Below are 26433 nucleotides of genomic sequence, written 5' to 3' on the forward strand. Positions count from 1 at the left end.
ATGACATTTCTTTGGCTGGCACATTTGGTAATTACTGGCAATAATTCTGTAGAAAATGATGTGATTAGAGATAGTTTATGGATATTGCTGGATAATTCTGTATAATGGGCACTGTAATATACACGATTCTACAGTTATTATGGGACTCTCATTATTGTTTGACCAACACTTCTTTAGAACGTAGGGTATGTGCGCACACTGCAATTTTGTTTCTTCAGCAAAAAAAGCACCCTCTGGCAGAAAAACACACCTCTGGCTAAAAAACGCATCAAAAAACACATTCCTTTTTTGCCTCGTTTTTGTGCATTTTCAGTGCGTGTTTGGTCCAATGATAGGTTAGTTTTTTCCCATGCGTTTTTTCACTATATTTTCACTATATTTAATGCAAAAACACTGATCAGAAATGCTTAAAGGCTATGGCTATGTGCACACAATGCATCTTTGCATATTTTTGGTCTAAAAAACCACGCACCCCCAGCAAAAACGCATCCAAAATAATGCATGCGTTTTACCGCGTTTTTGTTAATGATTTCTTTAAAGAAGAAACAAAATAGGATAGGATACTCGATAGATAGAGAGAATAGATAGAAAAAAATAGAAAAAATAGATAAAACATATAGAATACATAAAAAGAACATATAGAATAGATAATAAGAAAGAACAGGTAGAATAGATAGAAAGAAATAACAGAATAGCTCAATAGCCTGCAGCCGCCCCAGAATAGAAGTGGCACATCTATTAAATACGCCAATTCTGGCGCTGGACCCGGCTCTTTCCGTTACCCTGGAGTGGTTTCAATCTGGGTAATAAGGAGTTAATAACAGCCCATAGCTGCCACTAAGCCCTAGACTAGTGATGGCAGGTGTCTATGAGACACCCCCCATCACTAACCTGTAAGTGAAAGTAAATAAACACAAACACCCAAATAATCCCTTATTTGGAATAAAAGACAAAAAAGCACCCTCTTTCACCACTTTATTAAACCCCAACACACCTCTGGAGGTCCAAAGTAATGCACACCAGGTCCAACAACGCTTCCAGCACTGATACATCTGACATGAATTTCAGATGTAGTAGTGCTGGAAGCTTTGTGGGACCTCGTGTGGATTACTTACAGATTAGTGATGAGGTGTCTCATAGATGCCTGCCGTCAGTAATCTAACTTGGTGGCTGCTATGGGCTGCTATTAACTCCTTCTTACCCCGATTGCCACCGCACCAGGGCAATCGGGAAGAGTCGGGTAAAGTGCTGGTACTGCCACATCTAATAGAAGCACCAGCAATTCTGGACGGCTGCAGACTCATATTTTTAGGCTAATGGGCAGCCTAATCACCATAGGCCTTGCCAGTCTGGGAATACGAGCCCCCAGCTCTGGGTCTTTAGCTTGGCTGGGTATTAAAATTGAGGGGACCGCACGCCATTTTTTTAAACTTATTTATTTATTTATTTTACTGTACAATATAGACCTGCCCACTGGTGTCTGTGATTGGTTGCAGTCAGACAGCTGTCATTTAGCATGGGGGGGGCATCTGACAACAACTAATCACAGCTATCAGTGAGCGGGGGAAGCAGTGAATATGTATGAGCCTAATGAGTGGCCCAGGAATAAGAATGAGAGGCCGCAGGAGCAGTGTGATAGCCATGCCGGTGTTCGGTGAGTATTAAGCACTTGGTCCTAGCCCTTTGTGACGGATTCTGGCCCCATAGACTTTTTATGGGGAGCAGCATCTGGCTAGATACTGGCGATCAATTCCCCGCCGACCTCAAGTCAGCAAGGGATTGATCTGTCAATGCTTCGAAACGCAGGGACAAAACGCAAAAAGAATTGAAATTCTGCTTCTTTTTTCTTCAACAAAAACTGCAGGCAAAAAAGAGGCAATGTGCGCGCACAGCCTTTCTGAATTCTCATAGACTTTGCTGGCAAAGGCAGTGCTTGCAGTTTTGGGCAACAAACTGCACCCAAAAACGCAGCAAAAAATGCAGCGTGTGTACAGGGCCTAACTATGTGGAAAATCTGCTTGCCAAAGGAGCAGAACCTGTGATACTTATACATTGGTATATGCACCAAAATCTTGACCCCCAACACAATGGTTGATGTAACGGTGATGTAGACAACCCCTATAAAAGCCACCATATGTATTAGATGTCTGTTGGCAGAATAATGGTTCTACTGGCATTCCCATTCACAGGAGCACTTGTTTGGCCAAGCTCACCTGCTTTCTCTATGTGAGAGTCAACACCAGCCATGTTTAACGACTGCTTTTCTACGAGATATACTAATCAGCAGCGCAACATTGGACACTGCGGATCGGTATGTTCCCTGACAGTAAACTGTCATACAAATTAGACTGTTGTCAATCAATATCGGTGGGTAGGGGCGACATTAGTCTAATGTGTACAGGAGGCTTAAAGGGGTGGTTCACTACTCTGCAGTAGTGACCACATCTCGGTAAAACTGATAGGGGAGGCTTTTTGTAAATAACTTATGTTGCCAATTCTGCCTCTGAGCAGCGCTATTGCGGTCCGCTCTTCCCCATTGCGTGACCCCTCAAGCTCCATGAACTCTGGGATCCGGTGATGTCAGGTCAACTTCAAGTTGACCTAACATCACCGTGACGGGCCGCAGTTTTCCTGAGTGACTGGGCTGTGGTCAGCGTTTCACTGCTCATCACAGCCCAGCGTCACAGCCCAGCATCTCAAGTGTGCTTTCCTTCACTGCAGAGTGCCGCAAGCAGGAGACATGCTGGGCTGTGTCGAGCGGTAAAACACAGCTCACAGCTCAGTCACTCAGGGAGACTCTGGCCGGCCACAGTGATGTCAGGTCAACTGGAAGTTGACGTGACATCATCGAAGCCCTGGGGTCACCGAGCCCCGGGGGGTAAGACGATGGGGAAGAGCAGACCGTAAAAGCGCTGCATACAGGATGAATTGGCAACACAAGGTATTTAAAAAAAGCCTTCCCTATCAGTTTTACAGAGATGTGGTCACTACTGCAGAATAGTGAACCACCCCTTTAAGGATGAACCAGTTCCATCCTCCACACAAAGGTTGTGGCAGAACTTTGGCACATCTAGGTCAATAGGGGTGTGAATACTTATTTTTTTTCCTTTTTTTGAAAAAAATACTAGTTTTTGGCAAAAAAAAACAATTGAGGGCATTAAATTCAGGTTCCTGTCCCCTTTGTATAGGAACAAAGCATAATAGTTACAAGGACTTAGGTTTGTAATTAGTAAGTGTAAGTTTGCCAAGGTTTTAAGAGCATTGTAGTCAAAGGATATAATATCCCAGCCTCCCGCTGATTTACTAATGCTTGGCTTGAGAGCCTCACGTCTCCAGAGCACCACAGATGGCTCCACGTAGCTGGTCCACCGATTAATTAAGCTCTTCTATTCACTGAAAGCTGCTTTTTGTTAAGAATCTTCAGATGAACATCTGAACAAACAACTTATATTATCACTATGTGATATTTCAGTTTTTATTGCTCCTTGACCTTCGACCATAGAGGGAGATCATCTGCTCGTCCTCTTTGTTGCCTGTGGAAAACACGGCCTTCGCAATTACCGAGACACTTTTACTTGCCCAATGTTATATATTACAAAAGGCTTGGTTCACTGGATATTTAATGATAAAGTGGATGGGAGGTGTGGCGTTATAGATGCTGGGTGAGATCTCGGTAATGTATTTCCTGCTGACCCAGTAGTAAATAAATACAGCTGGAGGCTTTGACCTCAAACTTTGCTTACTGGTGCGCAGATGAGTCACATTTGGGTGTGCCCCTCACATTAGGGATCAAGAACCTTCCTGTTTCACTAAAAGGTGTCAGGAAATGCTATTTGTTAGAATGGTTTGTAAAAGTTAAACCTGATGATGCAAAATGTCTTTCAGTCTTCAAATCTGTCACCAAGATTTTACTACCTAATCTGATATCAGCATAATGTAGGAGCAGAGATCCTGATTTCTGCCATGTGTCAGTTATTGGGCTGCTTGCTACAGGTTTGATAAAATCACCATTTTATCAGCAGGAGATTATCACTACAGGACTAGTAAACCTGCTGCCATGTAGATCTCCACATCCATAAGCTTTATATCTTATCACTGATTAGCAGCTTTCTGCCTATGCACAGTGTACACAGCTGCCACTCATCAGTGGTGTAGGCAGGAATCTGATTATATGGTAGATGTGCAGCAGATAAAAGGGATTTTACCAAAACTTAAAGCAGCCCAATTGCTGAAATCAGTGTTTTTCCCCATACATCATGCTGCTCTTAGATGTGGTTACATATTCCTTTTATCTACGCAAAAATAACCATTTGTTAATCTATACATCACAAACTAATTTGTGTTTATGTAATTAATAATACATAGCTATATTAGTATATAGATGAATGTATATTGTGACAAACCTAGTATCATCATAACCGTTAAACCAATAGCATATTGATGACTGTGAATAGAGTCTATCCATCACCAGGATCCCATAAATATTATCTGGCCAATATTCTCCCTATGCAACCTTGGCCATCTCCACCCTTAAACCTACACTAAAGGGGTTGTCTGTTTAATTCCATAAGTCTGCAGTCCCTCTATGTGTCAATCTGTGTGACTGCAGACATGTGAGTCCTCAAATCACATGCACTGTGTGGATTCTCCAGTGTCAGAACTGGGAACAGCGATCACGTGGGTGTGAGTGTGACATATGCATAAACCAGACCAGAATCCAATTAGATGAGTGCTGTCTCGTTCAATACAAGTTTATTGAGGCTGCACCCATCTAGTCAGACACTGGCCGGGAGGATGTGATATGCATTTTTGACGCCCTGGCCGGGCCAGGTAGTCACAGATAGCGCCCCGCACAATACCAGTCCCCTAACAAGGTGACAGCAGCCAAACATTAAAACCCTAGTCACCTCCCTCAGTGCTTGATGGACACACCAGGGGGCGGAGCCAGGCGGTTGGCACGCCCACCGAGGAGTTCAGAGAGCCTGAGGCAGGAAAACAGTGAGTTGAGTTTAGTCTGAGGAGTCAGAGAGATCAGTTTAGGAGGTGAAGTAGAGTGGAAGCAGGCCTCTGTGACAGGTCTGCAACTTACTGACAGGTTCCAGAGTTGGAGCCCGGGAACCTTTGGCTAGGAGGCAGACGGAGGGCTCTACCTGCAGGAGCCAGGAAGACGGCTCGGTGGAACCATGGTGGACCGGGACAGGGTAGTGGCCCACCGGTACCGACCTGGGGAACCGACTCGGAAACCAGAGCACAAAAGGGGGGTACTCAGACCCTGGCGCTAGGTCCAGAAGCTACTGGAGGCTAGCTAATTAACTGATTTTGGCCAGGACAATAGGTTCTGTCCCACCCAAAGTCCCGACTGAAGACAACAGCCCAACGAGGGGGATAGAAAGCCACTGCCATGGCAGAGAGATCCCACAGGCCAGCGTCTGCGGGCAAAGGGCTCTTCCGAGATCTAGAAGTCGGGGAGCGGACTCCTGACGTTGCAGGCGCAGGTAGTCCACCACCACACAAACAGGTGCAGGAGAAAGGCAGAGACCACCAACCGGGTGGGGGACCAGACTACAGCCAGCTGTGGGCACCGACCACCATCACCTTGGTTTACCAGAGACTTGTGTGTGTTACTAATCATGGCCACCCATCTCCCTGCACTGCCCAACTACACCCCCAATGGGTCCCGGGGCCACCATCCCTACCGACGGAGGGGTTAACAACTTGCTGCGCAACGTCCCCCCCAGGTGCCCCGTAACTGCAGCGGTGGTGTCCACCTTCACCACAACCCGTGGGTGCCGTCACGAACTGAAACACGGCTCTGGCCATACACCTACATCCCCAAACCGCCAATCCCTTTTAGATCAGAGTGATTGTGGACACCAGGGTCCAGAGATCCTCGAGCCACCCACTGAAAGTCCGGATCCGAGCGGCTCGGCTGCCGCCGAGCACGGGGCGGCACACATATGTAGCACCCAAGGGGCAAGGGGTTAAACATACCCGTCACTGGCCCTGCCCAGCTTTTGTGGCCCCGATATGTACAATAAAAGGGAAGGATGAGGATGGGTGGTGGAGGATGTTGGGAGTTGTCTCGTGACGCAACCTGCGGTATGCGGCCAGGGATTAGACGCTGCTGCGGTCGCTGTATTCTGGTGCAGGTGATGTCACAGCTAGGATAGTTCAGCTTCCCTCAGGTGAAGCTAGGCCTCAGAGAGGATGATGTAGGTAGTTGGGGCCGTTGGCGCCGAAGCGTGGGGCAATGGCGTCAGGAATGAAGGCGCGGACACAGTAGTTGTGGTTCCAGGTCTTTACTCACTGTCCACGGGTTGCCCCGGAGGTCCTTGCCATGCAGGGCTCCAGCCAATCCCAGTTAAGTTACAGGTAGTCACCGGTGCTTGTGTCGCGGGCGGAGAGGCCGTGCTCGCTACGCTCGGGTCCGCGGCTGCTGCTGCTCAGTGGCTCGAACGGTGGGCCGGACCCGGGGACTCGAGCAGCGCTCCTCGCCCACGAGTGAAAAGGGGGTGTTTTGGGAGATAGTTTGTGATGCCACCCACGGGTCGTGGTGATTATGGGACACCACCGCTGCTGGTGACGGGGATCCCGGGGGCAATGGTAGGGAGCAGCTAGGATGTTGTCCCCTCCGTGGGTAGGGGTTGGTGATCTCGGGGCCCGGTGGCGGGACGGGGAGGCAGGATAGCCGGGGTGCAGGGTTGCAGGGGCAGCGCGGTGCGGTACCGGATGGCACTGTGGTACTCACTCAGGCACAAATTCACAGAGTCTCTGGTAAACCAAACGGCTGGATGGACGGGTCCCGCAGCCGGCTGCAGTGTCTTTGCTCTCCCCGGACATGTTGATGGTAGCTGTCTTTCCCTGCACCTTGTTAGAATGTTCTGACTCCTGTGGTTACCCACTGGTAGTCGGCTCCCCGGCGTACATGTACCGAAGGAGCCCGTTTTGCCCGCAGGCGCTGGCCCTTGGGTCTGTAGCCAATGGCGGTGGCTGTCTATCCTCACGGAGTGGGTGGTTGCCTTCTGTCGAGTCTTGGTTGTTAGGAAACCCCTGGGGTTCCGGTCACTCTCGGATTTGACCGTTGGCGGCTCCCAGCCTAGTCGGGGTCTGATGGCCCTGCCTTTGTGCTTAGCTTCACTCCGCTCCCCGGTTCGGTACCGGTGGGCCACCGCCCGACCCCGGTCCTACGGTTCCGCAGAGGTCCACTAACTCCTGCAGACGGCCACCACTGTCTGCTGATATTGCTGACAGTGCCTGGGCTTCTACCCAGACACTAGCAGTTTCTCCACTCCAAACTGAACTCCTCACTCCACTTCCACTCAACTCCAAAACTCAACTCCAAAACTCAACTCAACTCACTGACTGCTTTTCCCGCCTCCAGGCCTGTGAACTCCTCGGTGGGTGGGGCCAACTGCCTGGCTCCGCCCCACCTGGTGTGGACATCAGACCCTGGAGGGAGGCAACAAGGGTTTTGTTTGACTGGTGTTACTATCCAGGGGAGGGGGTGTGTGTGATGTTATGTCTGTGACTACCTGGCTAGTCCAGGGCGTCACACTTGAATGTGTCCTTTCGTAAGGGATACCCTGTCAGAAGTGAGGAACCCAGGCTGAGCTTCACGCTCCTGTCGTGTCGCCTGAACTGTAGTCTCGACTTGACTGGAGATTGTGTGAAGGTTGCTCCTACTTCTACCCCAAGTGGTGCCCGCCCACAGGTGGTTGTCCTAGTGACCGGGAAAGTCCCATGCTTCGTGATGGCCACCCCCCTATCTACCCTAGTTCAGCTCCCCAGTGGAAAGGTACCTAACTGTATGTAATGTGGAATGTGGAACACCGGTGACCCTCATTACCTGAGATAAATGCTGCTCCTTAAGTGAGGTATAGTACCCTGTGGCGACTGAAGCCGCAGGGGTGCCACACATATTCCCTGCCAGAATTTGACTACAGTAGCTTGGCCCCACTCAATGCAAATGTATTGAGTGAGGTGGAACCCATCTAGCCAACACACTCGCGGCCACATGACCGCCGTTACCGACTCTGACACAGTGCATGCATTATGAGGATTCACAAGTCTGCAGCCACATAAAGTGACATATAGAGGGACTGCAGACTTATGGAATTAGATGGGACAACCCCTTTAAAGCCTTCTTACCCAGCTAACTGGTAGTCGGCACTAATAAGAGTAAGGCTAAGTTCACACTTCCGTTGTTTTGCATCAGTCACAATCCGTAGCCTTGAGGAATTACGGTATCCTGCAAAATATTTTGCAGGGATCCTGTTTTTCCCCATAGGCTTCTATTAGTGACGGATTGTGACTGATGATGCTGCGTTGCATCCGCTGCGTCGCGGTCAGTCGTTTTTTAACTGACCGCCGGGCGGGAGCAACGCAGCATGTAACGTTTTTTGAGCAGCGCGATCCATAGGATTTCGCTGCGCATGCTCTCTCTGGCTCCCCGTCCCCGTAACCAGGATAAACATCGGGTAACCAAGCAATGCGCTTTGGTTAGTTACCCGATATTTACAGTGGTTACGGGTGCAGGGAGCCAGCGCTAAGCTGGTATCCAAGATAAATATCGGGTAACCAAGCAAAAAGTGCTTTGCTTTTACCCGATATTTACCCTGGATACAGTGTGCAAGGAGGCCGACACTTCACCACTCGGCTCTGCCCCCTCCCGCACTCCGCATGTACTCACACACACTCACACACACACACACACACTCACTTACTTGTCCCCAGCCCTGCAGTCCCTGCGGCACTGACGTCCTCAGCTCCACGGCTCCGCCCCCTCGTGCTCCGCCCCCTCCCGCACTCCGGATGTCACACGCATGTAGATACACACTCACTCACTCACCTGTCCCCAGCCATGCAGACCGCGGCACTGACATCCTCAGCTCCGCCCCCTGAACTCCGCCCCCTGAACTCCGCCCCCCGCACACAACGGAGTCCGACAAAGAAATTCTTTTCTTTGTCACCATTGTCATCTGTTGTACAACGCATCAGTCACATGCGTCAAGCAACGCATGTGACTGATGCAAAACAACGGAAGTGTGAACTTAGCCTAAGAAATTTGAAACAGGTGTCCACAGATTGGTGTCTGTAGGAGAAGACTTTGGCTACATTTTCTATGTCATATTGTAAGGATTGTTAAAGAAGCCCGCTCTGTTCTGTAGAAAAGAAAAAAAAAGGTAGCTTTGCGGCTTCAATAAAAAATCAGGCTCCAAAGAGCCACCTATTAGAGGCAGCTATATTAAAAGTCATAAAACCATACCAGGGCAAAAATGGCCATTTTCTGTTCTACTGCATATGCTTCCCTTAGTAACATATTTTTTCACCATGTGGTTCCAAACATATGGGTATTTCTATTTAGTGTTCATTTTCATGGTCTTTAGCAATGGGGCGTTGATTACAGGATCCTCTGGGGACGTATGGTAGCCTATTCTGCATATTTTACACTGTGATCAATGCCCCCTTGTAAAGACAATCAAAATTAGCACTAAATAAAAAGGTCAATAATATAAGCAAAAAAATTAAAACAAAATAGCCATGGGAGTAGCATAACCTAAATAAGATCTTGACTAATTAGTGTCTCTAGGGAGCCTGATTTCTTCTTCAAGCAGGAACACAAATTGCATTCCTTTTTTTTGGGAGCATAGCCTGGCCTCTTTGAAAAACCTTGCTCCATGGCATTGAATATTTAGCCAAAGCCTTCTCCTTGTGACATAGACACAGGTTTGTATCATTAATCAATTGCTTATTATTCATCATCTGTTATTTGACAACTGGAACATAATGTTTATACAAGCTATATTAGAAAAAAGTTATTTTTCTATGAACAGCGCCACACTTGACCCCAGGTTGTGTGTGGTATTGCAGCTCTGTCCCATTCACTTGAGTAGATCAGATTTTTGGAACTATTTTTGGAGAAATACAGCCATATTTTGCTAATCCTAGGCACATACTCTTTATTAAAGGAACAAACCAAAAATGTTTTGTCTTTTGCATGCTAAAGTCGCAATGAGCGCTCTGCAGCCTCATTTATTTGGACCTGTCCATACTATTGATTATCTGACACAGTGGATGCCCTCGTGTCAGTATTCACCAGGCAGGAATCTCCCATTGCATTGAAATCAGCCCTTTAATTCCAAATCAAATCCTTTTTATTTCCCTGGGTGCCAGCACACTTTATTACAGTTGGCATCTTGCTTATATCATCTGACTAATAAACTGCCCTGTATATTCCTTGGCAGATCTTTCCTTAAAAGCTACTTGGATATAAAAGACTGGATGTGTCTAAAAGAACACAAAACAATAGGGTGAATGTGAAGGAAAAGGCTATGAGGGGGTCGCGTCAGGAGCAGCATTACAGGAAGGTATCTGTGATCCAAGAGTTTTTGGTTTCCTTAGTATATAATTTCTAAAAAAAAATCTCCACCAAGAAAAAAAAAACCCATAAACTTAAAGGGAATCTGTCAGCAGGTTTCTGTTACCTCATCTGAGAGCAGCATGTTGTATGCAAAGAGATCCTGAATCCAAAGATGTATCACTTAAGGCTACTTTACACACTGCGATATCGGTCCCGATATCGCTAGTGTGGGTATCCGCCCCCATCTGTTGCGCGACACGGGCAAATCGCTGCCCGTGCCGCACAACATCGCCCACAGCCGTCACACATACTTACCTGTCCGGCGACGTCGCTGTGACGGGTGAAGCGCCTCCTTTCTAAGGGGGCGGTCCATGCGGCGTCACAGCGACGTCACTGAAACGTCACTGAACCGCCGCCCAATCGCAGCGGAGGGGCGGAGATGAGCGGGACGTAACATCCCGCCCACCTCCTTCCTTCCGCATAGCGGCCGGGAGGCAGGTAGGGAGAGTTTCCTCGCTCCTGCGGCGTCACAGGCAGCGATGTGTGCTGCTGCAGGAACGACGAACAACCTCGTTACTGCTGAAGTAACGATAATTGGGAATGGACCCCCGTGTCGCCGATTAGCGATTTTGCACTGTTTTGCAACGATGCAAAATCGCTAATCGATGTCACACGCAACGGCATCGCTAATGCGGCCGGATGTGTGTCACGAATTCCGTGACCCCAATGACTCCGCATTAGCGATGTCGTAGCGTGTAAAGCCCGCTTTAGATTACTGAGTGCAGCCATTCTGACACAATAAGAATTTTTAGTTTTAGGCATGTAGTTGTCATGTGGTGACTAATAGGGTTTAACCAGGTGCCAGGAAACTCCCCAGCAGGTGACACAACATACTGGGTACACAGAAGTCAGGAAACAACGGAGGTCTCTGCCGCTAGGGAGTGGGGTGAGGGGACACCTCCTTAACTCACCAAAAGCTGTTACCTGAGCACCTTAGCATCCTTAAACAAGTTCTTTCAACCTATCGCCAACCACGTTCCTGAGCCCTTGATAGCCTGAAAACTTACCCTGGCTAATGAGCAGTTCGACGAGATCACTAGTCTCTCCACTACAATTCAGAAACACAAGGGTACGAAGACAGACTGGGGAAGTAGACATGAAAAGGAAAAACACTCCAAGCAGCTTCAGTGCAGCAAACACCACAGCTACGCACAACAAGACAAACTTCTTCCAGAGCAGGCTTCTTCCAAAGTGGACCACAGGGAAATGAGGTATTCAGTTTCTATCACAGGCATAATGTGATCACATCACATAACTTAAATAGTGAAGGGGAGTGATCCCAAAGAACAGCATCTGAGATTAAAAGCTACAGCCAGCAGCTAGGCAGGAAAGGGTGCTTAACCCTTACAGGACATCTGGAAAGAAGACGCTTATCAAATAACAGAAGTGGATCCGCCAGTCACAAGGCGCTGTGACCTTCTGATACCAGACTTGCTCGAGGTCTTCCCCGGGCGGGATACACTCATGACAGTAGCAGAGCTGAAAAAGATGCCCATACCAGGCTCTCTCTAGACATTGTACATTGACAGTGAGGTGTCAATTACAGCAGGGGGCATTCTGGACTGCCATGCGCATGACATTGTAGTCTGAGCAATGAGGATTCCTGCTTGTGTCCTGCTGCTTAATCAAATTTAAAAAATTAACATCGGATCAGATCTTGACAAGACAGGCATCCCTGAATTTTCTTTATTAACCCTTGCAGCATGCTGGCTTCAGCTTACATAGCAAAACCTGCTGACAGATTCCCTTTAAGAACGGAGGAAGGATGAGAGATGTAATCCAATAACATACCGTCACACTTCTCTTTATAGAACTTGATGCCTATCTCTATATCCTTTAATTCATACTATCATTTTTATGTCTTGTACCTAGAGCCACAATTGCATCATTGTCTTCAGCATTTGACTGATCAGTAGTGACACAAGAGTTTTTTTCTCCTGTGGAGTGATGCAGCCCTTGTAAACTAGTTGAACACTCAAGGGCAAGTAACAGATCATTCTGTACACAGGTTATTTTTCTCTGCAGAGATATGCTTAATAAACTGCTCAACCATGAAAATTGAAAGTGACCATGAACCTTTTGCATTGTTTTAGTGTATTTGCCATTTCTACAGATACTATTAAAAATATGTAGAATCAAATTTTTCACTTAAGGGGAATCTGTCATCAGGTTTTTGCCCCCTAATCTGAGAGCAGCATAATGTAGAGGCAGAGCCCTAACTCCAGCGGTGTGTCACTAACTGGGTTGCTTAATGTTGTTTTCATAAAATCACTGTTTTATCAGTACTAGAGTATCACTATACGACTAGCAAATCTGCTGCCATGTAGTCCGGCCACGCCCCCACCACTGATTGTCAGGTTTCAGCCTATGCACAGTGTAATAAAGGAAGGTGAAAAAAAACCATGTATTTTCTGTGCTGCTGTTGAAGACTTCTGAATGGATGAGTCCAGGAAACATCAATATGTGCCGCCCCCGTGCCAGCAGCCGGTGCTGCTTGGATCCGGATCTGCGGTATGGCTCGAGGGACTCTACTGGACCCGGGGGTCGCGCGGACACATCGAAAAAAAAGGGGACGTAATTGTACGGGATTTGTTATAAACTGTTTGTGACGCCACCCACGGTGTGTGGTGAGGTGTAGCACCACCGCTGCTGTTATGGGGTGCCCGGGGCAGATGTGATGGCAGCTGGATGTTAACCCCTCCGTGGGTAGGGATGGATGCCCCGGGGCCCAGTGTTGTGCAGGGTTGCAGGGATCAGCCCACTTGCAGTTTGGTTGTCCTGGTGCTGGATGAGGTTGCACTGATGTATGGAGTCAATAAACACACAGTTCTTTTGGTAAACCAAGGTGATGGTGGCCGGCCTCCGCAGACGGGTGTATCTGGTCCCACACCCGGGCTGGTGATCAATGTCCCTTTCCTCTGCACTTCTGTAGTTTTCAGTGATGGACTTCCCGGTGTGTAACACAGGAGTCCGCTCCCGGTCCTTTGGTTGGGAGCCGTGCCCGTCAGACGCTGACCCGTGGGATCTACCGGGCCCTGGCGGATGCCCTATTCCTCTCTGTGGGTGGTTGTCTACTTTACGGGACTTAGGTTGGGACAGGACCTATAATCCTGCCCCCTCATTTGGTTAATTAGCTAGGTTGTCGGTGCCGCTACTGGTTTCAGGGTCCAAGTACCCCCTTTGTGCACGATTTCCGGGTCGGTTCTCCGGTGTTGGTACCGGCGAACTACAACCCTGCTCCAGTCAACCTGAGATATCCGGCAGCCGTCTTCCCATCTCCTCCTGCAACTGATCACCGTCTGCCACCTAGCCAACACACCAGGGCTCCAACCCTGACGCCTGTCAGCTAGCACCTCCACTCCAAACTTGAACTCCAACTAGACTCTCCGCTAGGCTTAAACTGACTGTTTTCCCGCCCCGGGTTCTCCAGACCCCTAGGTGGATGTTCTCCATCCGCCTGGTCCCACCCACTGGTGTGTCTGTCCTTCCCTGAGGGGGGTGACTAGGATTTCAGGTCGGCTGCTTTAACCCTGTGTGGGAAAGGTGTTGTGCGGGGGCCTAAAACTGTGTGACTACCTGGTTTTGCCAGGGCGTCACAAATACATCAAATGTGATTTATTCTACGTATTTTAAAGCTATTCAGCTACTTCTTCAGGATAGCCACAATGTACAAAAAAACTGTCAATCAGTGGTGTTAGCAGAGTTACACAGAGTTCGGGATTCAGAAAACTGGTAGAGCTGCAGCAGATAAAACAGGGATATTATGAAAACTAAAGCATGCAGCCTGGTAAGTGATATAGCACTTGAATCAAGGTCTCTTCCCCTACATTATTCTGCCCTCAAATATAGTAGAAAAAACATGGAGACAACTCCCTAAATGGCCCATTACACACTATGATATATCTAACGATATGTCGTCGAGGTCACGTCGTTAGTGACGCACATCCGGCATCTTTTGACATATCGTAGCGTGTGACAGCTACGAGCGTCTATGATCGAGCAACAATACTCACCTTATCGTTGCTCGTTGACACGTCGCTCTTTTTCAAAAAATTGAACGTCCTTCTGCGCACCGGTTGTTCATTGTTCCCGAGGCAGCACACGTCGCTCCGTGTGACACCCCGGGAACGATGAACTGCAGTTTAACTGCGGCCACCGGCAATAAGGAAGGTAGGAGGTGGGCGGGATGTTACGTCCCGCTCATCTCCGCCCCTCCGCTTGTATTGGTCGGCCGCTGTGTGACGTCGCTGGGACGCCGAACGTCCCTCCCCCTTCAGGAAGAGGATGTTCGCTGCCCACAGCGAGGTCGTTCGGGAGGTAAGTACGTGTGGCGTGGGGTTACCGACTTTGTGCGCCACGTGCAACAAATTGCTCGTGCCGCACAAACGATGGGGGCGGGTGCGATCGCAAATGCGATCGCACGATAAATTGACGCATGTAAACCACCCTTAAGGGTGAAAGGAGGGAGAAGGAGGAAAAATCAGAGTGAGAAAGGCAAAGCACCAAATAGACAGCACTAATGCTTTCTAGTAAGTGTTTCATCTCACCCCAGTGCTAGTTTCTCAGCTACACTACTCAGTAAGATTGCATAAAGTCTTCAAAAAAGCTGCAGCTTCTGAGGATGTGCTATAGGAAATAAAAAAAAGAATGCAGGAATCCCTCATATTTTTGTGTGCATTATAGCAGATAGTCTCCACTCGGGAGTCTCCACAACTGAAAATTACAAATGGTGCCTGCGGAAATCTACCTCCATAATCATCTTCTTCCTTCTGAATTCAGCAGCTGCCTGATCAGTGTAGTTGTAGGTCTCATAAGTCTGCATGTATCTGAATTTCAAAGGTTTTCCTTTGGATATACCATAATTGTCTAAGGTGTAAGTTGGTTATTTCTCTTAGTGCAGGGCAGATAATGATATGAATGTTAGGTACTGTATTTTACTTCCAAAATGTTATGACCATTAAGAATACTGGCACTTACTGCTGAACCTGACACTGATCTACCCCGAGAGCTTAATTTAAATGAAAGGTGGAGTTAGCAGTGTGAGACATGTAATGACTGACAGTCTGCGTCCCTGATCTATAACTCTCACACTGGGAATTCATCCTTTCATTTAATATAATGTCTGGAGGGCAATTCTCAGAGAGATTAGTGCCCAGCCCATAGATATTAACAGCTCATTTACATATTAAGAAAAATGTGTATTTCTCTGAAATAAAACATCAGATTGCAGATATAAAGATATCATTTTATTCAGTCTTCTATGACCTGGATGCCTGTATAGACATCAAAAATAAAGAATAGGTTGAAATCTTGAAAATTAAAAATTCCTTTTCTTCCTTTATTGAATCATACTTAAAATGACATACAGAGGAGCAGGATAGTACGTTGACGAGTTTCGGCATTAAGCCTTCAAGTCTAGAGATGAGCGAATCTTTGGAGGTTTGGTTCGGAGGGCACAGTCGAACCTTAGATAAGGTTCCGTTTGTGACCCTGACTTGATCCAAACCTCAATGGAAGTCAGTAATTGGGCAGTTTGTGTCCCTGCCCACATGCTGCCAGCTATAGGCAGAACACTTCCGGGGGAGGGTGGGCGGAATTTTTAATTTTTTTCTTTTTTGTATGTGTGCACACTACATCTGATCACGTTGATTTTACCCCCAGAATAATGTACGTGGCTCGCAGAGTGCTGAGCACAGAGCGTACCCGAGCACGGCGCTGCTCGCTGAGAGTGGTTTGCACTCCTAACTCTCTCGAACTTCAAACCCGAACTCTGTTTTTTTTTCTGTAGTCTATGTTAGAACCCGAACTTTTATCCTTGAACTTCAGGTTCGCTGATCTCTATTCAAGACTCCCTTTCAAGGGTGTGTATCAAGATTGGAAAACCATAGCTTGAACCTTCACTATCATAAGAACTAGTGTCTGTGTGAATTTATTCTAGAATTTATTGTTGCCAGTTGCCATTTAATTGGAGCCTGTCAGGTCCCCTATGGCCTCTAATCCAGCATCATTAAAGGCTGTATGCCTAAATTCCCTCTCTACCCTGCCATGTATAAAACTAATCCCTAATGTGAATGTGGGAGTGATAACATGTTTTCCAAGAGCTGGCGTCACCATGCGTAGCTCATTTTAGCCACATCAGTGCGCCTTTGAGGCCTGGTGTACTCCTCCCAGCTTCATTAGGCGCACTGCGCATGACTGGAAGTTCAGAAGACGGCTCACATACATGTCTCCTTAACATCCGATCATGCGCAGTGTGCCTAATGAAGCTGGGAAGAGTACACCAAGCGTCAAAGGGGAACTGATGCAGTTAAGATGCTCAGGAGCTGGTGGTGATACCGGCTTGTGGAAATCATGTTGTCACAGGGTCGTGATAACATGGAAAAAGGGCCAACTAGTCTGGGGAAACAACGACCCATCAACTAGTCAAGGCCCTAATTAGCACAGGAACAGTAAGGTTTATAAGTCATTTTTTTTAAACATTCAGATTAGTGAATACCATTATACAGAGCTGGTTAGGCCGGAGTCACACTTGTGAGTAACTCACGTGAGTCTCGCATCGCATCACTCGGCACGGTCGCACACTCTCCTGACAGGAGCGGGTCGGCTGCATGTATTTCTATGCAGCTGGGATTCTCCTGTCAGGAGAGTGTGCGGCCACGTTGGGTGATACGATGCGATATTCACGTGAGTTACTCGCAAGTGTGACTCTAGCCTTAGGCAGGGAATTTGGGCTATGAATGCTGTTGGGTTGGAGGGCATAGTGGACCTGACACGTTGCCTTTAAACTCATTTGACAGCAAAGTGAAGTTGGAATATCCTACTCATCTCTACTATTGGCAGGATCTCATAACTACCATGACAAATCTTAGTTAATGGCAGCTACGCTCCTGCATTCATGAATGGCTCTCATTGACGTCCTGATCATTGTTTAAGCCGTTTCCACATTTTTCATTTATAAGCACCTGCAAACCGGAGGCAAACTCTGATAACAAATGTTGCTGTCACGTTGTAAGACAGAAAACAACCTACTTACCTCGGTGACATTCATGAGCTTAATTGCTGCTAGCTGTCCTGTTTTTACATGCCGACCCTGCAAAGATAAAGTGCGGAGTATTATTAGGGAACTTCATTATAAACCTGATTAAAGAACAGCTCTCGTACAGAAATGCAATCTCACTGCAGCCGACTAACGACTTTGATGCCGGTTCTCAGATCTGAGCCTTGGACCAAACAAGACACTAATTTCTAAATCTATCCTGCTTGTACACTTAAATTAAAAGCCATTTTACCTGCAGGTTACAATGTAACAAATGTTCTAAACCCGACATTAGAGAAAGTGGAACTTCTGTTAATTGTCAATAGATTTTTAATGAATAGATGGTTTTCTGTTAGACGCTTAAGTTTTGCTTTTTCGCGTATCTCCGGCTTTTCATACATTATGGTTTGGTATAAATTGTACTTTTGGAGCAATAGTCAAATCCTAATCACTCCACACGTAGAAAAAAGTCTGGTTAATGAAGTTTGGGTGGCAAAAGGAACAGTGAGGAACCTGATGAAACATCCCCAATGCTATCACTAATGAACGCTGTTCTTTGACACAGCCGCGGATACGGTCATTATCCGCTTTATTTGATGTAACCTATAGTTAGTACATGTTTTCCAGCTCCTCAATTGTCTGATATTCTCAGCATTCCCTGGTCAGGTTATTTTAGACATTTAACTCTTAAATATCTGATGAAAATAATTTGTATAGTTAGTTTAAACAAATGGCTTTGAGAGTTGGTATGTTGTTGGGTTAGTCTAAAGCGGGCTTTACACGCTACGATATTTCTAGCAATTGCTATCGATATCGTACGCAAAAGCACCCGCCCCGTCATGCATGCGATATCGTGTGATTGCTGCTGCAGCGAACATTATAGCTACGACAGAGTCACACGCACTTACCTGGTCGGCGGCGTCGCTGTGACTGCAGAACAATCCCTCCCTCAAGGGGGGGGTGCGTTCGGCGTCACGGCGACGTCACCACGACGTCACTAAGCGGCCGGCCAATCAAAGCGGAAGGGCGGAGATGAGCGGGACGTAACATCCCGCCCACCTCATTCCTTCCTCATTGCAGGCGGGACGCAGGTAAGGTGAGGTTCGTTGCTCCTGCGGTGTCACACACAGCGATGTGTGCTGCCGCAGGAACGAGGAACAACATCTATAAACGACCATTAACAATTTTTGGTTTTAGGACGACCTCTCCATGGTGAACGATTTTCACCACTTTGGAGGATGTTTTATGGTTGCTGGTAATTGTCACACGCTGCGATACTGTTAATGACGCTGGATGTGCGTCACTAACGACGTGACCCCGACGATAAAACATTAACGATATCGTAGCGTGTAAAGCCCCCTTAATGGTCGTCTACTAAACAATTGGGATTAAACCAAATAGCAAGAATGATATACGGACATATAGATCACAAGAAATTTAAGTTTGTCTGAGATAGTCTACCTCTCAGCAAAATAATCTTAAAGAACCTTAATTTTTCCAAGTATATTCTATATAGCATTAAAGGGAATCTGTCACCAGATTTGTCCCTTATAATCTGCACCCACCACTAGTAAGCCCTTATATACAGCATTCTAGAATACTGTATATAAGAGCCCAGGCCGCGCTGTATAACATAAAAAATATCTTTTATTATACTCACCTACGGAAAGCTCAGGTCCAATGTGTGTCGCTGGTCTTGGTCTGGTGCTTCCTCTCTTCCTCCTTCCCAGACTCGTGTGGATGACATGTTTTACGTCATTTACACAGAGGCCACCAATGCTCTCCTGTACTTGTCTTTGCCCTGCTGAGGGCAGATCAGAGTACTGTAATGCGCAGGCACGGGGAAAGGTCAAAGACCTTTCTATTAGAGCTTTGGTCTAGACAAGCGGAGTTTGGTTATAAACATTAGACAGATTGGGGCTTCCAAGTAGAGATGAGAGAACCTTTTGTTCAGTTCAGTTCGGAGGGCCTGGTCGAACCTTAGGTAACTTGTAACTCACTCGAACTTCGAACCCAAACTTTGATTTTTGCTAGTCAGTTTCCGAACCCGAACCTCGAACCTCAGATTCGTTCAACTCTACTTGCAACTTCTTCACAGACATAGTGAATAATATAAGATGGATTGGTGGCAGGAATATCAGAAAACCATACTCCTTAGCGGAAGACAGAAACTAATTGGAAGTTAACTTTTTCAACCCCCAGCGATTCTCTGTTTTTCATTTTCATTATTTCCTCCCCTTCTTCCAAGAGCAATAACGTTTTTATTTTTCCATCAATATTGCCATATGAGGGCTTGTTTATTGCAAGACTAGTTGTAGTTTTGAACTACACCATTCATTCTGCCACATATTGTATTGGAAAAAGAAAGAAAAAATTCAAGTGTAGTGAAAATGCACAAAAACTGCAATTAAACAATAGTCTTATTGGGTTTTTTATTTACAATGTTCACTATATAGTAAAACTGAGCGGACATTATGATTCCCCAGGTCAGTACGAGTTCATAGGTACCAAAAATGTATAGTTTACTTTTATCTAAGTGGTGAAAATAATTCAGAAGTTTGTAAATAAAAAAACCCTGCACTTTTGACGCCATTTTCCGAGACCCGTAGTGTTCTTGTACCGCCCCGCTGTATACCGCTGGTGTTGGTCGGGCTGCTCGGATCCGGGATCATGGTGGCTCGAGGGGCCCGGACCCGGCGTGGCAGACACTTTGATCCGTAAAAGGGGATATTTACAGGGGAGACGTTCGTGACGCCACCTGTGGGTTGCGGTAATGGGAGTACTGCCACTGCTTTAAGGAGTACAGGGGCAGATGGAGTTAAGCAGCCTCATGATAGTCCCTCCACAGGTAGGGAAGGCCCCAGGCTCAGGGTCTTGGTAGCTATTTGGGAGCGCAGGGTGCAGGGTGCAGGGGACCAGGGTACTCACTGTGGGTAGTCATGGTGCTGGATGAGGTTTGTAAAGGAAATATATACACTGTAGGTAAACCAAATTCTCTGTGTGCCACTGTGAGAAGCCCATCCAAGTACCCGGTTCTGCCGGAGTCACATAGTAATCTGGAGCCTGCCTCCGTGCACAGTTTCATGTCCGTGTGGGTCCCTATAGCTTGAAGCTGTAAGGTCCCGCTCTTCAGTTTTTAAGTGAAGACTTGCTCCCAAAGGCTGGCACTTGGGACTTTAGTAGGTTGCTTTCTGTAGAAAACCCTGTCTCCCACGCTGTGCTGATGCCCTCAGTCTTTGAGCTCTCTGGGAAGGTCCCTGAAGGTCCCCTTCCTCTGCAGGTCAATTGTCAGGACATTGAATCGGCTCCTGACCTAGGGTCCTGTACCCCGTCGTGCTCGGTACCGGTCAGTTCTTTTGGGCTTTCTGGTGCCGACAGTCCTCCAAGACTATGTCCATCACACCCTCTTCCAATGTCACTGCTACCGCTTATCGCAGACCACTGTCTTCGACCCAACCTTGGTCCTTCTAGCTCCCTGGGAGCTAACACTCCAGCTCCTCTCACTTTGAGGGCTCTCCCTAGACTCTCCTACTTTCCTCCTACCAGTCTGCCTCACCCCTAGGTGGGTGGCCCTGTTCCAGCTAGACCAACCCACTGGTGTGTCTGACAGGTCATGATGTGAGGTGTTGATTGGGATTTGTGGTGCTGATGGAGGTGACACTGGCTTCTGGAAACTTGGAACCATGGGGGGTAGGTCCTTCACCCTGGGTGAAGGAAGCAGTTCCCTGTAGCACCCTGATGTATTCAGGGGCGATACATTCTCATTTTTTGGTCTGGGGCTCAGTGATGGCTTATTTTTTGTGTCTTCTGCTGACAGTTTTAATTATACCATTTTTGGGTAGAGACGATGTTTTGATCACCTGTTATTGCATTTTAATGCAATGTTGCGGTGACCAAAAAAACCTAATTCTGGAGTGTGTAGAATGCTGACTGACCAGGCTGTTCAGTGTGACCTGTGCACAAGATGGAATACATCTGTTTGGTACTGAAAGTGTGGCGCCCTGGACAAGCCAGGGGCCACAGGTAACGACACACACACACACACCCCCACCCCCAGCAGTTAACAACAGACATCCCCAGTGAGACCTGATTCCTTCCCTCGGGTTCAGACAGACACACTAGGTGGGCGGAGTCAAGCAGATAGGCACGCCCACCGAAGAGTCTGGCTGGCCTGAGGCAGGAAAGTAGAGCAGACAAGTCCAGGCAGAGGAAGAGAGAGGAGGTCTGCAGAGAGGCAGACGCAGACTGGGGCCTAGGTTGGAGCCTAGGGCCCTCGTGCAGCAGTCAGGCAGACGGTAGTGGCCGTCTGCGAGAGCCGGGAAGACAGTCTGGTGGAACCGTAGGTAGCCGGGGCTGGGCGGTGGCCCACCGGTACCGAATCGGGGAGCCGGCTGGAAACCGGAGCGCAGGAGGAGTGTACGGAAGGTGCAGGAAAGGACTTACATTACCAACCTGGGGTCAGGGGAAAACACCGCAGCCGCCTGTGTGACCCGTCCATCCAGCCGTTTGTTTCATCAGAGACTCCGTGTGTGTTACTGGCTGAGTGAGTACCACCGTGCCGTGCGGCACAGCGCTGCCCCCGCGACCCTGCACCTCGCAAGGCCCCGTAACCTGCCTGCCATCCATTCTTACCCCCTCACCGGGCCCCGGGACAACCAACCCCCTACCCACGGAGGGGAGAACTAACATCCAGGCTGCTCCCTGTCATCGCTCCCGGGATCCCCATCCAGAGCAGTGGTGGTGTCACCAATCTCACCACAACCGTGGGTGGTGTCACGGACAATATCAAATCCCCACAATCAAATCCCCCTTTTCACCCACGGGCGAGGAACGCCGCTCGAGTCCCCGTGGATCCAGCCCACCGCTCGAGCCACCACCGAGCAGCAGCCGGACCCGAGCAGTGTGAGAGCGCAGCGTCCCCTCCTCCGCCCGCGACAAAAGCTACAGGGGCTGCAGCTGAAGGAGACACCGAGACTGGTAGGACTGTTCCCCTTGTTTATGCTCCCAGAAAACGGATTGTAATCTGTTCAGATGACATATACATGCCTGCTGAATTAACTCTTTATTTTCTGTTATACTTTTGTGCCCTGTAGAGGCTGTTTTGGATGTCTAATAATCCCAAGGAATTTTATGAAATCAATAAAACTGCACATGTTGGAACCAAGCTACATTGCCTGTGTGAACGCTCCTTAATACCTATCTGAGATCATGAATCTCCACACCCCCTAAAAATCTGGAAAAGACATGTTAACTGAGATGCAATTCAATTTTAAACTAGGCTACATCTAAGGAGAAATAAAAGTTTGGCCTTGCCCTTAAAGAGGTTGTCTACTTCTTTCACATTGATGGCCTTTCCTAAAGTGTGCTTTACACGCTGCGACATTGCTAACGATATATCGTCGGGGTCACGTCGTTAGTGACGCACATCCGGCGCCGGTAGCGACATCACAGCGTGTGACACCTGTGTCCACCGGCAATGAGGAAGGAAGGAGGTGAGCGGCACGTTCCGGCCGCTCATCTCCGCCCCTCCTCTGCTATTGGGCGGCTGCCATGTGACGTTGCTGTGATGCCGAATGAACCGCCCCCTTAAAAAGGAGGCGGTTCACCGGCCAGAGCGACGTCGCAGGGAAGGTAAGTACGTGTGATGGGTGTTAGCAACATTGTGAGACACGGGCAGCGATTTGCCCGTGTCGCACAACTGACGGGGACAGGTACGCACGCAAGCGATATCGGTAACGATATCGCAGCGTGTAAAGTAGCCTTTAGGATAGGTCATCAATGTCTGATCTGCCGGGGTCCGACACCCGACGCCCCCGCTAATCAGCTGTTCTTGGCCAGCATGTGGTTGGAAATGCTCAATTCCGAAACTGCTCCACCTTCTGATAGTGGCCATGGCCGGGTACTGCACATCTGTCCCCTATTGAAATAAATAGGAAGTGGATGTGCAGTACTTGGCCGTGGCCACTATCAGAAAACGGAGCAGCTCTGGCACTGAGTATTTCCAGCTGCCTGCTGCCGTAACTGGGACCGAGAACAGCTGATTAGCGGGGATGCCGGGTGTCGGACCCCGGCAGATCACACATTGATGACCTATCCTAAGGATAGACCATCAATGTAAAAGAAGTGGACAACCCCTTTAATTGACCGAAGTAGAGATGCTGTGTCATGACTTGAAGTGAGTAGTTCATCTACAAAAACTACCAACAAATCTTTGAAGATAAAGCATGACTTTCCTCTGATGACAATATTAGGAAATATTAGCTTTTTTTAACTAATTAAGCCATTTCATTATTTTTTTTTAAATTTACACAAATTAGAAATTGCTTTTGATGAGAGCCATTAATTCTTCTCTACTGTATGCGCCAACACTAGATGACTTTAGCTTTCCCGAGCTGTTTACCCAATGCATTTGTCTTGGTTTATGTAATGTTTGCCGGGGTCCTTTGAATGCAGACATTAAAAACTTTTGTTCTGTAGACACAAAGAATAAAAATAACACCTGTGGTGTAACCAACATACAATACAATCCTGATAAACAGTCATTTCTAAATGTCCAGGAGGCAGGAAAGGGTGGAAAAGAAATCTCCTTTGATATAAACAAGAGAGAAGGAAACAGTGAAAATATCCTGAACTATTAAACATTTTAGGTTTGTCGCACTTTGTGTAGAATTCCTCTCATGGGGAGCCAGATGTTTTCTTTTTATGTCTGCAAGAAATTATTTTTATCTGCTGCTGCTCTAAAGTATATGGTAATTACGTGTCCGTGGCATAAATCAAGTGGAATTCACTTATAAGTGTCTCATGTTATGTTATCTGGCCATTTCGCCTTTAAGTGGTTCATGGGATATACTGTATATAGGGTAATTGAATACATTTTAGAATTCTTATTCTCGTAGAAGAATATTGTGCAGATGAAATCCATAGGGGTCTGTTCACACTAGTGTTATTGTTTTATTTCTGCAGAAGATGTCTTCTGAATCTAATAAATCGTGAAGGATACCATTGACTTTTAGTTGGCTTGCCGGATGCCTTGAGGTTTGTAATAACGATGCATGGGAATTCCAAGGGATTCCTGAGGCGTCTGTACACATGACTGTCTTCTTCTCTTAGCATTAGGATCAACTCTTGATTTGCTGGTCTGAGAGAGTGAGATAGTGAGACCCTCGAAGCAACAATCAGTTGGCTGAGGTTAGACCTGAATAGTAGTTGAACTGCTCTTAGATTTTTCCCTTTTACAACCCATATTTTTCTGGAAATAAAGAAGACACGGACACTAGAATAGGATTGGTGACGGTGAAGCTGTAGACTCATTGACTTGATGAGGAGCTGAGCCGGTATTTATTATAAAAGAAGATCGAAGTGAAATCCAAAGAGATGATACAGCAGTGTAGAGCTAGATAAAGGCCAAGACTTGTAAAAATATTACAAATTACAATACAGGTATGAGTTTGGGTATAGCGGAGCGGCCAGAATCCAGGAAGCACCACAATTACAAGTTTGACTAAGCTGAAGGACTAGGTTGAAAAGAGGCCAAGAACAGGGACAAGTTCTGAAATTAAATCAGATCATATAGTACACACTAGCAAATGGACAGGAGCCAAGAAAGGATTGTTCGCTAAGTCTGTCTGCACAACTTGACTTATTATAGAGCGCCTATGGATGTCCCTTGGGGATACTGGTCACATTGGCAACTGTAGCATCTATTGGAAAACTAAAAACTGTAGAACCTCTGCCAAGCACTGGAGGAGAAGTAATGGAAGAATATTTGAGATGCAAAGCCACACAATGTGACTGATGAACTGACCCACCCACAGACACGTTAAGTTTTAGGACAGAGCAATACGTTATGGTAACGGGTCACCTTTGTTCTGTCTTGCAACTGCTGTTGGTATAATGGTGGCTGCGCAAATGAGGCTCTTTTCATTACCTGCTTATAACACCCACACTGGTGCCACCGCATTGTCCTGCCCCTTTCCTCTGATGGGGGCATCCATTGACTCACCCATCTGTTCCTCCTGCGGTGGCCACCCCATTTTTGTCTGGTGCTGCTATCCCTTGGAGGCCGCATTCTCATGGCAGACTTCCTGCTACAGCTCTAGGGAATCATATGTGGCCACACCCCTTTCTTAAAGGGCCAGTGTACCATTTACCCGGAAGTCACTCACAGGTCATCTGAGAGGCTGCAGGTAATTTAATGTACCTCTGGCCTATGGAAGATGCCTGGGCAACAAGTCTAATATGTTGCTAGTTCTCAGGTCCACTATAACACTGCTGCTACATTGTGCTAGTTCTGTTGCTGATATCTGTTTGCATTTCAGTGTGCTGCTGCCATCCCTAACCTGCCGCTGCTGCTGTGAGCTGCCATAAAACTATATGAAACAAGGGGGGGGGGTATTATGTAACTAATCATATAACCCTTTTAAAATTTCAAATTTTATTGATACTTATTAAAATCCACAACCTTTGTGCAAATTAATTATGAGGAAAATAAAGAGGGAAGAAGGTAAGATGCTTACCCTTTACAATGACCCTCCCTCCTGTCCACTACCTACCGCGGGGGTCGGCACCCTGATAACTGCGAAAATGGCACCCCCACTCAGCGGTGGCTGACCCTGTGATATCCCTAAAAAAAGCCCTCAAAAGGGTGGTAAAAAACAGATAAAGTCAAGGGTCATAAACAGGGTACACTCATGCTTCAGTGGACAGAAAGATTGGGACAACCACACATGAACACCAGGTTCAGACCACCTCCAATGTCATTGGTGATCCTGGGGTTAATGATACAGACCACCACTGGATGTATAGTCCTATATGACCCCAAGAGACAATGTCAATAGCAAGTGCATACATTAAATACCCAAAATTACTCCTTGGTATGCACAATAAGGAGCATAAAGGTGCTTAGTGCAATAAAGTGTACAGATTTATGAACACACCCTGGCCTCTGATGCTCACTAATGCAGACGGCCGGTTTGCT

At 47.3% G+C, this 26433-nt stretch overlaps 1 protein-coding gene across 1 annotated transcript in view; it reads right to left on the reverse strand.

Annotated features, from left to right (window-relative positions):
* NRK (Nik related kinase) overlaps positions 1-26433 on the reverse strand; it is a 432773-nt gene that overhangs the window by 323140 nt on the left and 83200 nt on the right. The window contains exon 3 of the mRNA XM_075323819.1: positions 17454-17510. Within this exon, the coding sequence (XP_075179934.1) occupies positions 17454-17510 (57 nt within the window). The remainder of the gene's footprint in view (positions 1-17453; positions 17511-26433) is intronic.

Source organism: Anomaloglossus baeobatrachus, chromosome 9, assembly GCF_048569485.1.
Source record: "Anomaloglossus baeobatrachus isolate aAnoBae1 chromosome 9, aAnoBae1.hap1, whole genome shotgun sequence".
NCBI classification, from domain to species: Eukaryota; Metazoa; Chordata; class Amphibia; order Anura; family Aromobatidae; genus Anomaloglossus; species Anomaloglossus baeobatrachus.